The sequence below is a fragment of the Leuciscus leuciscus genome (assembly GCF_965113295.1).
Source record: "Leuciscus leuciscus genome assembly, chromosome: 2".
Classification (NCBI taxonomy): Eukaryota; Metazoa; Chordata; class Actinopteri; order Cypriniformes; family Leuciscidae; genus Leuciscus; species Leuciscus leuciscus.
The window spans coordinates 4,809,582-4,825,418 of record NC_138726.1 but is presented as its reverse complement, the minus strand read 5'-3'; the positions used below and the strand labels follow the sequence as shown (position 1 = coordinate 4,825,418).

At 40.4% G+C, this 15,837-nt stretch overlaps 1 protein-coding gene across 2 annotated transcripts in view; it reads right to left on the bottom strand.

Moving 5' to 3' along the window:
* Window positions 1-15,837, bottom strand: part of adamts7 (a disintegrin-like and metallopeptidase (reprolysin type) with thrombospondin type 1 motif, 7) — a 100,895-nt gene that overhangs the window by 33,909 nt on the left and 51,149 nt on the right. For both annotated transcript variants that reach the window (XM_082160893.1, XM_082160894.1), the window contains 4 exons: window positions 10,832-11,001; window positions 9,371-9,504; window positions 2,131-2,251; window positions 1,752-1,996 (listed from right to left, as the gene is read on the bottom strand). In XM_082160893.1, the coding sequence (XP_082017019.1) occupies window positions 1,752-1,996; window positions 2,131-2,251; window positions 9,371-9,504; window positions 10,832-11,001 (670 nt within the window). The remainder of the gene's footprint in view (window positions 1-1,751; window positions 1,997-2,130; window positions 2,252-9,370; window positions 9,505-10,831; window positions 11,002-15,837) is intronic.

The window sequence follows — 15,837 nt, the reverse complement described above, 5'->3', positions numbered from 1 at the left end:
TATTTACACAAGAACACACAAATCATGTGAAAAACACACAAATCTCAGACCTAGAATCTAGGACAATGCCCATACAATCATATATCAATATATCAAGATTATATGATAATTATTGTATATGATAATGTAAATATGAATCTAAATTAAAGAAGAACCAGTCACCCAGTTTGGATGTTCGGTAAATTCTATTGCAAAATATACGGCATGAAAGCAGTTTTTTGGGGGGGTATTGTATCTAGTTTTGACTGTGTGAATGCTAAGCGAACCTATGGAAGCTTGTTAAAACATTTTAAAAGATAATTGTGACTTTTTATCTTACAATTGCGAGTTGATATTTTGCAATTCTGACTTTATATCTCCCAATTGCGTGTTATAAAGTCAGAATTGCGAGATATAAACATAATTCTGAGAAAAAGTCAGAATTGAGAGTTTATTTCTCGCAATTGCGAGTTTATATCTCACAATTCTGACTTTATAACACACAAGTGTGACTTTATATCATGCAATTCTGACTTTATAACTCACAATTGCGACTTTATATCACGCAATTTGATATAATAATTTTTTGGTCCGAAAGAACCAAGTCAACCAAACTGAGACAGCAGGAGAGTAAAACAGAAAAATGTGAGGTTGTAAGCTATTCTCAGCCACAAGGGATTTAAAAAAAAAAGAGAGTGATAAGAGGACTTTACTCCAGATTTCATTTGTCTGCCTCCTGCTGCTGTAGAAATCCCTCTTTCCCACCCGCGCAAAGGCTTCGAGCCAAAGGCCTCAAATCGCTCAGTGGGAGGAAGTCCTTTATCTAGATTGCCCCTTCTCTGCTAGACATACTAGCCTAAATCCCTAATAAACGGTGTCCTCACTTTAATGGCACTACAACATGAAAAGCATGCATATTTTATATTAATAATCATTAATAATCTTGTTCAATATCAATAAGTGCACTAAATTTTAAAATATATTTTGCTTTTCAAACAAGGACTGGAATAAAAATCAAACATAATTTTTTTTTTGTTATTGAAAAAGATCACAAAGCTACTTCCCTCTGAGTAGAATTTGATGCAAATCCATTGATTTCCCTTTGCCTGTCAGAAAAAAAACGTTCTGTTTTCTCAGTTCAGATATTTACTTTTGATGGATATACAATGAACTACGCATTTATTAAAAAACCATAGCACTTTATTTCACAGTCCTGTTCCCTATTGTTCATACTATGCACTTATGATAGTAATTGCAATAACTGGGTAATAACTAAGTACTAACCTTGAACCTACTAAACCTAACCTTAACCCATGTGGTTACATTATATTTCCCAGTACTTTCTTAGGTAAGGACGCTGTAAGTGCACGTACTGTAAAATAAAGTAAAAAAAAAAAAAAAAAAGAATAAGAAGAATTCCATAAAGATGAGTTCCTTTTTTCCAGAAGTCTTTACATAAGCAGATAAGGCTCTGTTTTAGGAGAAATCTGCAGTTGTCTGTTATAAAGCTGTAAATGTTTCCCTGGATAATACAGTCTGTTCTCTTTATCGTATAAGTAGTTGTTTGTATACCTTTCCATGCCATGCAACAAATGTTAGATGTTAAATTATGTTTACCATTTTAGGCCTCTATTTAAACTCTAAACCACATTTCAGGCATCAATTCACTACACTGTGACCTAGTTTAGCAGAAGACTTTAGCAGGTGCTTCTGAAACAAAAACCCCCAAACATGACATACTAGATTCTGCTCAAATGCATGGAAGTTAGTACCTGAATCCACACCGGCTCCATGGTCGGTCCGGGGGAAGATATGTTTTCCAGCTGCCCGGTCCTTTCGTAAGTGAATACTGTTCCTGCTGCCTTATAATCGCCATTCCACTGGATCGTCCAGCCACCGTTCAGGAAATATTTATCGGGGTCATTACTGCGTAATGCCAAGTAGTTCTCAGCCTCTGCGACTTCCTCAATACGGATATCCCGTGCTCCTTCCGGAATTAGGCCTATGTCTACATAGCCTGGGAGACCAAAAAAAAAAAAAAACTCAGCTTATTCAAACAAATGAAGCAGAAAGAAAACAAATGTGTAATATTATATTTATGACATGAATGCTACTTTCAGTAAAATATAAACAGAAACTCATTTTACAAACCGAGCCCTTCGCTGTCCTCAAAGGTCTTTCTCACTGTCTCGCATGTAGATCCATTTCCATGGCAAACCCCACATTGATCCTCAACGGCATCCGAGTCGATTTCATAATCACAGCCTATGTACTGTGACACAATCATATAAGAGATAAAAAAAATACATTTCATTTTAACAAGTGCATGAGTTTGTTGTTTGTATGATCCTCAAATGCTGTTTGTTATAATGATTGGGTGTTCTGAGTGGTTGCCAGGGTGTTGCTAGGCGGTTGTTAGGTTATTCTGGATGGTACAATTCTGGAAAAATTTAGAATCACAATTTTTTTGTTTAAAATAGAGATCATGATTCTAAACAGGCAACGAAACAAAATAACATGTAATTTACTAGAGGTTCTGACAAAATGTTGATTGCTGCAGTCTATTTAAAATGTTTAATCAATTAATCTGAACAACTTAAATTGTTTTAACAGTCACTTGTCGCCACCTACTGGTGAAATTATGTAATTGATACAATCTTTATTTGAAGCGCAATTAGCGCTCAAAAAGTAGATTTTCTCTATTTTGAACACTACTGTAGACATCAGTGTCGTAAGGTCAGCAGCGCCAACACAGATCTGAATTAGATCTGAATTAGATCGCGATCTTTTAGCGATTAATGTACTGGATGGTTGCAAATGTTTACTTACTTGTGTTACGTCCCAGGGGGCGTAATTATTATGTGTACAATGTTTTGGTGGACTTTTGGTGGACAAAACAGGACTTTTGACTTAACTTTGTTCCCAAAGAACAAGGAAGTTCACACTGAGTCGATGACACTTTGGGGAACGCCTCCGCGTGAACCGGTGTCTGAAACGTTTATCTAATCACGGCAATCCTATTGGCCAGTGACAGCCTATGACACACTACTAGTGCGACCCGGAAGTATATAAGGGGAGCCTGGAGAACATGTCAACATCTTTTCGTCTGAAGGGACTGTTCAGCAGGCATCCCCGAGACATGGCGAAAGACGCAGTGTCTCGTTTCCTGTTCTCAGGGATCAAAGGTTACAGTTGTAACCTTAGATGTACCCTTTCGAAAGGGAACTCGCACTGCGTCAATGACGCTTTGGCGAACGATATACTAACGCCGCCATGCTGAGGGGAGTGCATGCCAAATTATGGCTGTGACAAAAACGTCAAAGATGGCAGTTTCACTGAAATGCCAAAACACTTCCCCTTTGGGTCACATACAGGTTGTCAGTGAATGTTTTCCCTATGGGCTTCCCTAGGACTGATCTAACAGGGAGGCCTCGTGAGAGTCCTTCGACCTTCCGACCAGACTTAGGGAGCTAAGTATTCATACAGAACGATCCTCAGATAGATTCTGGAATACTATGCTCAAACCTGGTAAGAATTGACCAGGCTCTGGGCTAGAAAAAGGGAGGCTTCATGGGAGCCTGCAACGTGATACTTAATGCCTTTGCAATGCTAAGCATCCAACTCGTTGGGGGGCTGCCTTCAAGGGGGCCTTTAAAGGGCTAACTACTTGATAGTGGGACTGTTAGCAGAGCTAGCCATAGAAGCCAGGTGCTCTCATAGACATCTCTGTGGGCCTGGTTATACTTATTTAACATTGCCCACAGGCAGTGTACTCAGCAGAAGTAATGTCGACCCTTTACATTTACATTTACATTTATGCATTTGGCAGACGCTTTTATCCAAAGCGACTTACATTGCATTATCCTATACATTTATACATGGGCATGTGCAATCCCCTGGGATCGAACCCACAACCTTGCGTTGTTAACGCAATGCTCTTACCACTGAGCTACAGGAAAGCAGTCAAAGCTTTAAAGCAAGGGGAGTACAATCTTACGCTACCGGATTATCGAGGAGGCCTACTGTAAGGCCTACAGCTTCGACTTTCACGGACGTCAGCCAGGGTAGTGCTAAGGCTTTCTAAACAGAGTCTCTAACCTTACTTGCCTTACTTGCGGAGGCATCCAATAGGGAGGGCTGCAGATAGTGGCAGTAATCACTCACAGACCGGATCATAGAGACGGGCATCCTGGAGAGTAGAACTCAGCATAGCGCTTTCTAACCCTTGCAAAGAGTGGGGAGTGACTCTACTAGATCCTGGATCTACACAGTGCTTCAGGGCCCTGTGGAGGCTGGGCACTCTGAAAGGGACCCTAATAAGGGGAGCGCCTCCAGCTATAAGGTTTACAATGCCAATAGGCAGTGCACTCAGCAGAAGTGCTATTAACCCTTTAAAGCAAGTGGAGTACAGTCTTACGCTACCGGACTATCGTGAAGGCTTACTATAAGGCCTATAGCTTTGAATGTCGCGGGCGTCAACCCGAGCAGTGCTTCAGCTCTAAGGGAGCGTACTCAACCATCCCAAATGGGAGGGAGTAACTAATATGTCTCTACCTGAGCCTGGTTGGTGAAGGGTGATATCATATGAGCTATGGGTAGCAAAGTACTCTTAAACAATGACCCTAACAAGGGGAGTACTGTCAGAATGACCCTGAGGAATGTATCAGGGTTGAGGCCTATTATCTTGTATTTTTACAAGACAGATTTTACATTCTCTACTAAACCCAACGAAATGGATGCCACAAAAACTGGCCAACGACATTCAACCTTATGACTTGAATTATTTTATTTAAGGGGCTCAGCGAAAAAAACAACAACCCTTTTTCAGTTTTAAGGCCTAGCTGGATAAACTAGCTACAATACTCATCTATAAAGGGTGGAGGCCTGAGCATACTGCTTCTTACTTTCTAGATTGAAAGGCCTGACAAATGCCCATTAGACATCTGCACGCGAGGCTTTTTGAAGATAGCCTGTTACCTATGCTGCTATCTACCCTGTACCACCACTAGCATTTTTACACCTAGTGCAAAAGGCGGGCCTTGGCTAGACGACTCTTGTAGTAAGACTGCCACCATTTTCCTAGTTACTAAGCCTAAGCCAGATTTCGTGGTGGCCCTGTGAGGGATATTTGACTGAATGTTATACGACTGAAGTTCAGAGCTATAATCTCAAAAAAAAAACTCTCAAAGTGAGAGGAGACCTGCTGCTCTAGTCTAAGGTGGTTATCAAGGTTACCCGACGAGGGCCAAATGCTTGACTCTGTAGTTCTATCTGGAGCTTGAAAGAGCGGTGGCCTAAACTCCCGCTAGGGAGGAAGCCATCTCACACAGAATGTCTGTTTGATGCTCAGATGAACGGTGGCCTCACTAGATAATTTTACATATAATAAAGCCAAGCTGTTCACAACTACAGATTGGCACTACCCGCTATATAAGCCTGATGACTCTAACATAAGAGGAGGCCTATGGGAAGGGTATGCATAGCCTACCTATATATGGGAACTTCAGGGCCCTAATTCACCATCCTATCTATTTAAAGGAGAACTTGGTAACTTTTTTAACTTAATAAAACTGTCTAGAAATCATTTGGATGGTTAAACAACCTGTTCTGGTGATATTGGTGACTTTCCCCGCTCCCCCCAGCGTTCCCAGGCGGAAAACCAACCTTGCAACTTTGGGACTACCGTCCCGGGAAGATAGAAATTGGAAGTCTCGTGAGAAGCGAGAACGAGAACGAGCGCGAAACACGAATTGCTTTACGGCAATTCGACATAAACACACACGCATGTATGATGTATTACCAGATTACCCACCTCGGTAGACATAGCTCCACAAGATACAGTTGGCTTGCTCCGATCATAACAAACGCACATGAGCAGCGGTGGAGAGGGGGAGGAGGCCGCCGCAAGTGAGTTTTTTACGACCGTGTTGTGACATATACGCCCCCCCACAGCTATAGGGGGAGCTCGTGGGGAAAACATGCGACAACAAAAGGGAAAATCAGCGAAGAAGTGACTAGAGTTCGCTAGAGTTGCCGAGTTCTGCTTTAACACCCTCTTAATACTTTCTAACTGGGAACCATGGTCTATTATTCAAACTTACTAAAAAACTCTAGTAAAGGGAGGAGACCTACAGAGCTCAACCTGCTGCCCATAGAGCGATGGCCTAAATTCACAAAATGGAGGCCTATCACCAAGGCCGCCTTAATGCACGGGCTTACCTGGGCTGAAGCCCAGGGGCCTCCCAAGTTCAGGGGCCTCCCATGTTCAGGTTTATGATGAGCTGAAAAGGTCATATTGTTTTAACTTGTCAGATTTTGTCGCTGTATGTCGCTAGTCGCTTGTGGACGTTGGTAGTGCTGTCGCTCTAATGTTATTGTTATGCTGCGTTCACACCAAACGCGAAAAGAGCGTCTGGCGCGAGTGATTTCAATGTTAAAGTCTATATGCAAAGACGCGTTTATGCGCGTCTAGAGGTCCCGCGGCGCGAATGAGGCGTTGCGGTTCGTGTCCGCTCAGTGCCGCTAACGTCTCCGCTTTGGGGTGTCTGTTGCGAGTGTGTTTAATCAACGTTTTTTTCAACACACGGACAGTATAATCATCAGCGATGCGCGCGATTACATTTAGAAATAGACAAGCTTTGTTTCCAAATGCACCAAGCAATGATCCTTTCAATTTTATAAACTTTTATAAACCCAGCCAATATAATCACAATGAACACATCCAAAATAAAATCTTTAACATGTAGGCTATATAACAACTGCAAAGCGTCTAATTTGTAAACAAAATGATTTACGCACTAAATCCAGAATAAACTCACTGAGACTGTCGATAGTTTCTTTTACGTGCATCATTTTATTATATCCATGTTTGTGGTTAGTTACTGTCAAATCATATAAAACAGTGAAATCGCCCTCGAACTCTTCTGTCTCTCCTGCACTCGAGACGGTGACGGGAGCTGAGCTCCACTGAAAGGCTTCTTTCCTATTGGTTGTCGCTCGCGAAAATCGCTTCTCATTTGCATAAAGTTGAAATTTAGTTGCTGTGTGTGGTTGTTAAATAAAGTGTCTTGTGTTTATGTGCTCAGTGATATGTTAATAACAATATTAAAATTAAAAACAATATAAAAAAAAAAAACTCACTGTTGTAGGTCTCGAAAGAAACTAATGCATTATGTGATGTAGATTACCTATTACACTTTTTTTAAAATGAGACTCTATTAATCGAGGGGATGGGGGGCCTACAAAACCTCTCAGCCCCGGGGCCTAACATTAGGTTAAGGCAGCTCTGCCTATCACCATAAGAGCACGAAAGAGCGCACTTACTACAAAACCTGACGCCAGACCTACAGAAGGGTTTCAAATTTAAGGAATAACTCATAATAGGTCCAGCCTCAGGGCTGATGCAAGAAGCGCTTGGGGTGAGAGATTTAAATGCTTCAAAGCTGTCAGCAGATCAGCCTGGTATGCTTGCAACACCGCCATTGTGTACAAGGCATCATCAGCCAGACTCGCCACCGTGTATGCCCTGCCATTTATGCATGCTGTCATATTTTCATGGCTTAAAAGGCAGGGCCGGAGCACTTAGTGTCGATGCCTCTCCAACCGTGAGATAACCGTTCATCAAGTCTGCCACGAGCGGTCTCTTCCCTCACGCGCTCCAAAGACAGCTGAAGCCTCGCTGAAGCGCGTAACACTCAACAGCTTAACATACGCCGGGCAGGGTGGCTGTGAGGGTTTGGGTTGTCAGCCATTTCCTGCTCTCTTGGGCTGGTTGTTTTTATATACAGCAGAGCACTCGCTGCTGGATCAGAGGATGTTAGTGATAACACATCCTCATCCTGCAGCTCACTCTCGCGAGTCTCCGAGGGGCGTGAGAGATTAACAATTCTCTCAAGCTCCTCAGCGAGCTCCCTCTGAAAAAACCCACGATTCCAGTCTCCGGCGCGAGCAGGTCCCAAACCGCCTGGTACAGATGTCTCACCCTCTTCCCTCGAGAAGAGGGCAGACGAGAGTGGAGTTTTCTCAAGGGAAAAACTCACAGTGGCACAAGCAGATCCCTCAGGAACTGATCGTGCGTGCTCTGAGCCCAAACAATAAACGCACAAGTTGTGTGTCATCAAGTATCAAATATCTTAGACACGGATGCACACACTTCCTGAAGCGTTTTTCACAAGCCATGATTACCTTTTTGAAGTTTCAGGTTGAAGCATTCAAACAAAACAGTCCCTTCAGACGTTTTGATGTTGATATGTTCTCCAGGCTCCCCTTATATACTTCCGGGTCACACTAGTAGTGATGTCATAGGGTGTCGCTGGCCAATAGGATTGCCGTGATTAGATAGAGCGTTTCAGACATCGGTTCACGCGGGAGCGTTCCCAAAACGTCATCGACGCAGAGCGAGTTCCCTTTCGAAAGGAACCAATTTTTGTACAAATCCAATTTGAATCCGATCATATTTAGAAAATGTGAATGCCATAAAAAAAAAATCACATGAAATGCAGTTTTTACAAATCTATTTTGAGCTACATTCGTATAGGGTTTGGAATCCTATTTCAGTCTGACCGCTCTAATCGGATTTCATGTGGTTTATGTCACTTTCTCATGCCACGTAAAATGTTAACATGGCAGACGTTGTTATAGAAAACTTGCTGAATGTTACTGCAGAAACAAGGTTGTGTTGTTGAGCTGGTCGAGCAGAAAATTACAATACAATGGTGACACGAAAAGAGCGCCACGGGAAACACAAATCAGATCTGAACCGTTGAGATACACAGTGTGAACAGTAAATAATCTACATCAGATTCCAATCGGATACACACTATTCGGTGAACTGGGAGAAGAATAGAGTAAACTTTATTGTTTTCTACACAATGTGTATCTGATCACATCATCAAATTATAACTGAAAGGATTATTATAGGTGCGTTCATGCCTTGACGTAATAACCAAGTTTCCAGTGTTCAGGTTTTCCCATGTTTTATCTTCTGCTAGATGACAAACGTAAGTGAAATAGCTCTCTTCTGAAGAGATTCTCTTCAAAAAATCTCCACAATTGTACTGTCTATAGCAGTATAATAAGGCTATGGTTGGTTCAGTGAAACATATATTTGTGGTCTGCTAAATATTTAACTGTATATTGTGAAAAAGGGCTCTGTAGAAGCAGAACTGTAACAAAATCAAGCTTCCTCTTCTGTATTCAGCAATACCATCCATGAATTTCAGCCTGGGGTCGTACAAGGACAGATATTTATTTTTGGCTCTTGTCTTATAACATTTCACAGTTGACTGATACTTAAGCTGACAAGACTGTCAATGGCATGCGATGAAAATGACAAGTAGTAATTTACAAGGACAGTCTGAGACTGAGCAAAGATGTCAAAGCCATTACCAACCTTGCAAATGCCGTTCACGCATATGTCGCGGCTCTGACTGCCCTCATAGCACTGCGTCCCGTCCACGACCGTGTCTAGCATCCGCTCCGAGAAGTGCTCGTTCACGGGTCTGCAGTGCAGCTCGCACGGATCAACTGAAATTACACAAACGTAGCATTCCATGACATCTATTTAAAGAGAGCTGCAACAAAATTTCTCATTATCACCCCAGCACACTACATATGAAGTGCTAGAGCTGCACGATTCTGGATAAATTAAGAGTAACGATTTTTTGTTTAGAATAGAGATCACGATTCTCACATGATTCTGAACAGACCAATAAACAAAATAACATGTAATTTACTAGATCCTGCAGTCCATTTAAAATGTTAATTAATTAATTAATCTGAATGAATAATTTTTAAAAATCAGGTTGAATGAATTAATCACTCATTTCATTACTGGAATAATCAGCGGGTTTTTTTAATGAATGAATGATTCAATGACAAATACATTTTTTAACAGTCACTTGTCGCCACCTACTGGTGTAACAATGTAATCGATACAATCGTTATTTGAAGTGCCATGTTACTTCAAATGGTGATTTCCTCTATTTTGATTGCTTACGTAGACATCAGTGAGTGAACTATAAACTTTTATAATATTGATGTTGAAAAGACTGTTTGTGAAGCTGTTTCAATACCTATGCATGACAACTTCTCTCTCTGTATCAGCGACAGCGCCAACACAGATCTGAATCAGTGTGATTTTGTCGTAGGTTTAACTCTTTCCCCACCATTGACGGAAATTTTCGTCATTTGTAAGAAAACGCTTCACCGCCATTGTGTTTTCACTGTTAGACGGTAGGGGGTGCTATTACGCCACTTCTGAAAGAGTACTGAATATCCTGATTAAAACACATGCGAAGAATATGCTGAAATTAGCAATCTCATATATGTAATCATATGCATATGTAAAATAACGCGATCATCAACATAACAGCATAAAAATCAAAACTGCCTAATGTTACTGAATGAAACGTCGACCCAGGACGAGCTACAGGACTGTGAAGCTTTGAGGTGTTAATGGACTCGATCGACTCTCCCAGTCGTGAATCCCAGCGTGAGTTTCTCAGCTTTTTGCTGAAAATGTTGCTTTTATTTTTTTAATGAAACTCTCCCACATTTAAGTGTTGATAAAAAAAGAATGCATGAAGTTAGAATAAAGCCTTTTTTATTATATTTTTTTTTATAGAGGGTTTGTTCTTTCTTTTGACATAATGCATGTTCAAATATTCATACAACAAACATTCTGGGGGCCATGAAACTTTTGTGAAAATTATCAAAAACAATGGCGGGGAAAGAGTTAATAGACCGAGGCGAATCGTTGTCATTTAGGTATGAGATCACGTGGGTGTTTGAATCGAGATCTCAAGCTTTTAACGATTAATTGTGCAGCTCTATGTAGTGGGATAATGCTCACCTCTGTTATTCACATGCGTCCATTTATAAAACTTCCCCTTATAAGGGACTGTGTTAAAGCGGGTGCACTGGATGTATCTGAAGCTGGGCTGGTCCACAGGGCAGGGGTCATGGTTACAGGTTCGATATCTGCGGCGCTCTCCGAGACAGTATTTACCGCCATACTTGGGTCTAAAAATAAAAGCATGAAACATTCAAAACGTCATTAGGTCATTCAAAATCACTTGTTATTTGTAGAAATATTCACAAAAAAGAAAAATATAGGCTAGTCAAAAAGCTTTAAATTGGTATAAAATGTCTAGATCACCTTGTCAAAGCAGACATTGGCTCTAAACGCAATTAAAAACATTTTTCTGAATAAAATATGAGTGGTGCCTGTGCAGAATTGTTCAAAAGCATGATTGCGTGTGTGTTCTGGGTGGTTGCAAGGATGTTCAAAGTGGGTTTTAAAGGAATAGTTGAACTCAAATATTTAATTTTTCTATGAAACAGAAGATATTTGAAGAATATTTTAGCTATTTTTGTGCATACAATGCAAGACAATCATTGGTGCTTGTGTCAAGTCTCATAATGGTAGGCGACTCAAACAAACATCTTAAAGCTTGTTGTTATAAGAAGTACAGGGAAGTAGTATATCTTTTATCCTTGAAAAGTTCTTCTGAAATCTGATGCAGATGTTGCACATGCTTTCCATCAATTACAACATCTTAGAGATGCATTCACAAGTGGGTCACAGCCTGTTTCTATAACCATCTCCATCTTTAAAAACTTGCTTCGGGTGCAAACCATCTGCCAGAATAGAGAACTGCAAGCTAAGCCAAATACAATGAAATGATTATACTTCACAAACTCTGAACATGTGGACCAGAGACAGTGACTTTTTTTATTGGCCTAGCGATGCTCTCTAATATTGTATGTATTCACAATTTCTCATCATTTAACAATTTATCAGAACCACAGAGACACATAAAGGCCATTGAGGATGACTGAGGTTATACATGATAAATATGCATGTATAAAATGATGGTAACACTTTACTTAAAGCCTTTATGTATAATGCATTATAAAGATATTCATAATGCACAATATAATGCATTATATATTTGTAACCAACACTAAAATGCATTATATTATTTGCAGATTCATTGCTACATCTGAAATTGGTTGTTTGTCATATTTTAATGCATTATACTTTTTAAAGGCATAACATAAGTATTATAATGTATTATAACTGTGGTTACAATTACTCGTGAGACAATACAATGCATTACAAGGCTTAGGTTACATGGTAACACTTTATTTTTACAGTGTCATTGTTACACGTTACATGTAGTTACTATAGTAATAATAACTATAACTTGTGCATAATTACATGCAACTAAACCAAACCAAACCCAAAGCCTAACCCTATAGTAAGTACAGTACATGTAGTTAATTAATATTACTCAGTTCTTAAATGTATAATTACAGTAACAAAGATAGCTTAAAATAAAGTGTAACCGGTTACACTTTATTTGGTAACACTTTATTTTAGTGTCCTTGTTACACGTTACGTGTAGTTAGTACTAACTTTACATTATGCATAAATACATGCAACTAAACCTAATCCTAACCCTATAGTAGTTGATTATTACTCAGTACTTAAACCTATAATTAGACTGTAACCATTTATTTTATGGTGTCCTCGATACAATGTAATTATACATTTATAATAGTAATCAACTACATGTACTTACTACAGGGTTAGTGTTAGGATAATGGTGTGGTTTAGGGTTAGATGCATGTAATTATGTGCAATTTAAAGTTATACGATTGCAACTACATGTAAGAAGGTCAATGCAAAAAAAAAGAGGAAAAAAAAGTGTTACCCAAGGTATAACTAATCCATTAAAATAAGTTTATAATGCATTAAATATAAAGGCTTACAAAATTGATGTCTACAAAATAAACACACACTCAAACATTCTGCTGACATTCTGGTGAGAAATAAGTGCAATCATTCCCTGTCGACCATAAACATGCTAGCCTTTTCCCAGACAATCGATGATAAAAATAGCTACTCCCATGGCTTGTGGTTTATGACAGTAAAGTGAGTGAAAACAAATTATGTGTATGTGTGTGTGTGTGTGTGTGTGTGTGTGTGTGTGTGTGTGTGATGGGCAGGTTTAGGGATCGGGTTAGTGTGTGTGTGTGTGTGATGGGTAGGTTTAGGGATCGGGTTAGTGTGTGTGTGTGTGTGTGATGGGTAGGTTTAGGGGTCGGGTTAGTGTGCGTGTGTGTGTGATGGGCAGGTTTAGGGGTCGGGTTAGTGTGTGTGTGTGTGTGTGTGATGGGCAGGTTTAGGGGTCGGGTTAGTTTGTGTGTGTGTGTGATGGGCAGGTTTAGGGGTCGGGTTTGTGTGTGTGTGTGTGTGATGGGCAGGTTTAGGGGTCGGGTTAGTTTGTGTGTGTGTGTGATGGGCAGGTTTAGGGGTCGGGTTTGTGTGTGTGTGTGTGATGGGCAGGTTTAGGGGTCGGGTTAGTGTGTGTGTGTGTGATGGGTAGGTTTAGGGGTCGGGTTAGTGTGTGTGTGTGTGTGTGTGTGTGTGTGTGTGTGTGTGTGTGTGATGGGCAGGTTTAGGGGTCGGGTTAGTGTGTGTGTGTGATGGGTAGGTTTAGGGGTCGGGTTAGTGTGTGTGTGTGTGTGTGATGGGCAGGTTTAGGGGTCGGGTTTGTGTGTGTGTGTGTGATGGGCAGGTTTAGGGGTCGGGTTAGTGTGTGTGTGTGTGTGTGTGTGTGTGTGTGTGTGTGTGTGTGTGTGAGATGGGCAGGTTTAGGGGTCGGGTTAGTGTGTGTGTGTGTGTGATGGGCAGGTTTAGGGGTCGGGTTTGTGTGTGTGTGTGTGATGGGCAGGTTTAGGGGTCGGGTTAGTGTGTGTGTGTGTGTGTGTGTGTGTGTGTGTGTGTGTGTGTGTGTGAGATGGGCAGGTTTAGGGGTAGGGTTAGTGTGTGTGTGTGTGTGTGTGTGATGGGCAGGTTTAGGGGTCGGGTTAGTGTGTGTGTGTGTGTGATGGGCAGGTTTAGGGGTCGGGTTAGTGTGTGTGTGTGTGTGTGTAGGGATGGGCATCGTTAATAAATTATCGATATCGATGCCATTGTCGAGTCTGCTTATCGATGCGATTCCTTATCGATTCCCATATCGATTCCTGTACCATTTGCTGCACACTTACAGGGTGGCTTTGAGAGTTGTTGGCTTTGAATGTCTAATTTAAAGTGGTTTTAGAGAATGAAAACCAAGTGTGCAATATCAATACAGAAGTTGAATGCTTTGACATTTCGGTAACGCTTTAGATTACAGCCCGGAAAGTACTGCGTAATTAAAATGACATTACAGTGTAACTTTCGGTAATTACAGTGTACCTATAAAGTACTTACATGTAAGTATAGGGGAGTAATATGTAAAGTCTTGGGAATAAAGGTGTAACAACCAGGAAAATACTGCGTAATTCAAATGAAATTACAGTGTAACTTTCGGTAATTACAGTGTACCTATAAAGTACTTACATGTAAGTATAGGGGAATAATATGTAAAGTTTTGGGAATAAAGGGGTAACAACCAGGAAAATAACAAATTATTTAGGCAAATTATTTATGTAATTGTCGCAACATTATAATAATGTATACTTTGTTTTCCACCAATGTCATAATTTAGAATTATAAATCGCATTTAGTATTATTTAGTGATTTTATTTGGAAAAAGTAAAGTGCTTTTATTTTGAAGTTTCCGCGCAAGGTCTTTTGGGACGCTCGTGAGTGAGAGAGTCGGCAAGCTAACAGCAAGTGAAGCACGGACAATTTAATGCTCTGCTAAAAGTGTTAAGGTTGTTATAGTGGATGTCAGCGATCTAAGGAAACCTTTATTCCCTTGTGTACAGCATGCAGCCAACGAGGTATGCTGTTTTGTGTCTGTATTTTACTTTGGTGAACGTTATTTTACATGCTGCGCATGTCATTGTATGTTCATAAGCTAATGCGTTCTTTATTTTCTCGTTATACTGTATGTTTAGTTTTCACGGTGGACATGGAGAATAAGCTTCAAATAAACCTGTAGCAAGAAAACCACTTGTGTCTGCCAGTGCTTCGAGGGAATTACAGTGAAAACTCGGACTGTTCATCAACGCGAGTGGACATTAATCGACGACGCGCAAGTTCAAAGGATCAGCATCAGTCGGTAGCGTGCAGAGCTGTCATCAAAGGACTGAAGCCGAAAACATGCACGCACGCAGACAGAAGTAAGAGGACGCACAGATCTTAATGAGCAACGTTTTCAAGACAAAGCCATAAAGAACTTGAACACTAATAAGTCAAGAGTGATCTAAGAAGAGGGCTTCTGTTAAGGTTTGCCAAAAAGATTTTTGCGTCAAAATAGCATCTGTAGTGTGTGTAGTAAATGTTTTGACTTATGTGACCATGTAATATACATTGAAGCTTGCCATTTGTAGACACACAGGGCCAGAGTTAAAAGGAAATTATATTCAAGTTTAAATAGTGTGTTTGGAAATAAGTGAAGGTTATTGGCCATTTAATATTTAAGTGTCTAAGTCTATAAACTCTGCAGAGTTCATGCATAATGAGCACATTTTGAAAGGTAATATCCAAAGTTGAGTTTAGCTGGGGTTTTTTTGCACACTTTCAATTTTCTAATCGCATTTGAACCTCATTGAAAACTGGTATTTGAAAACCTTTAAGTCATTTAAGCTTACAAGTAACAATATGTAAGTGACATTTAAATTTGAGTAAGTGTTAAAGGCAAACATAACAGTTTAATTACACCCTTTATTTAGAAAGGTGGGTCAATTTAAAGGATTAGACAATGTCAGAGTCAAGTGAGCCTACAACCCAGGTTAGGGAAAGCATAGAAGAAGATCAAGTTGGTGTTGCTGAAGTCCAGCAAGAGGAAGCGCAGCAGCCAAGACGAAGTCAAAGAGTCAGAACTCTAACCGAGAAAGGTAGAGAATTGCAAGATGAAA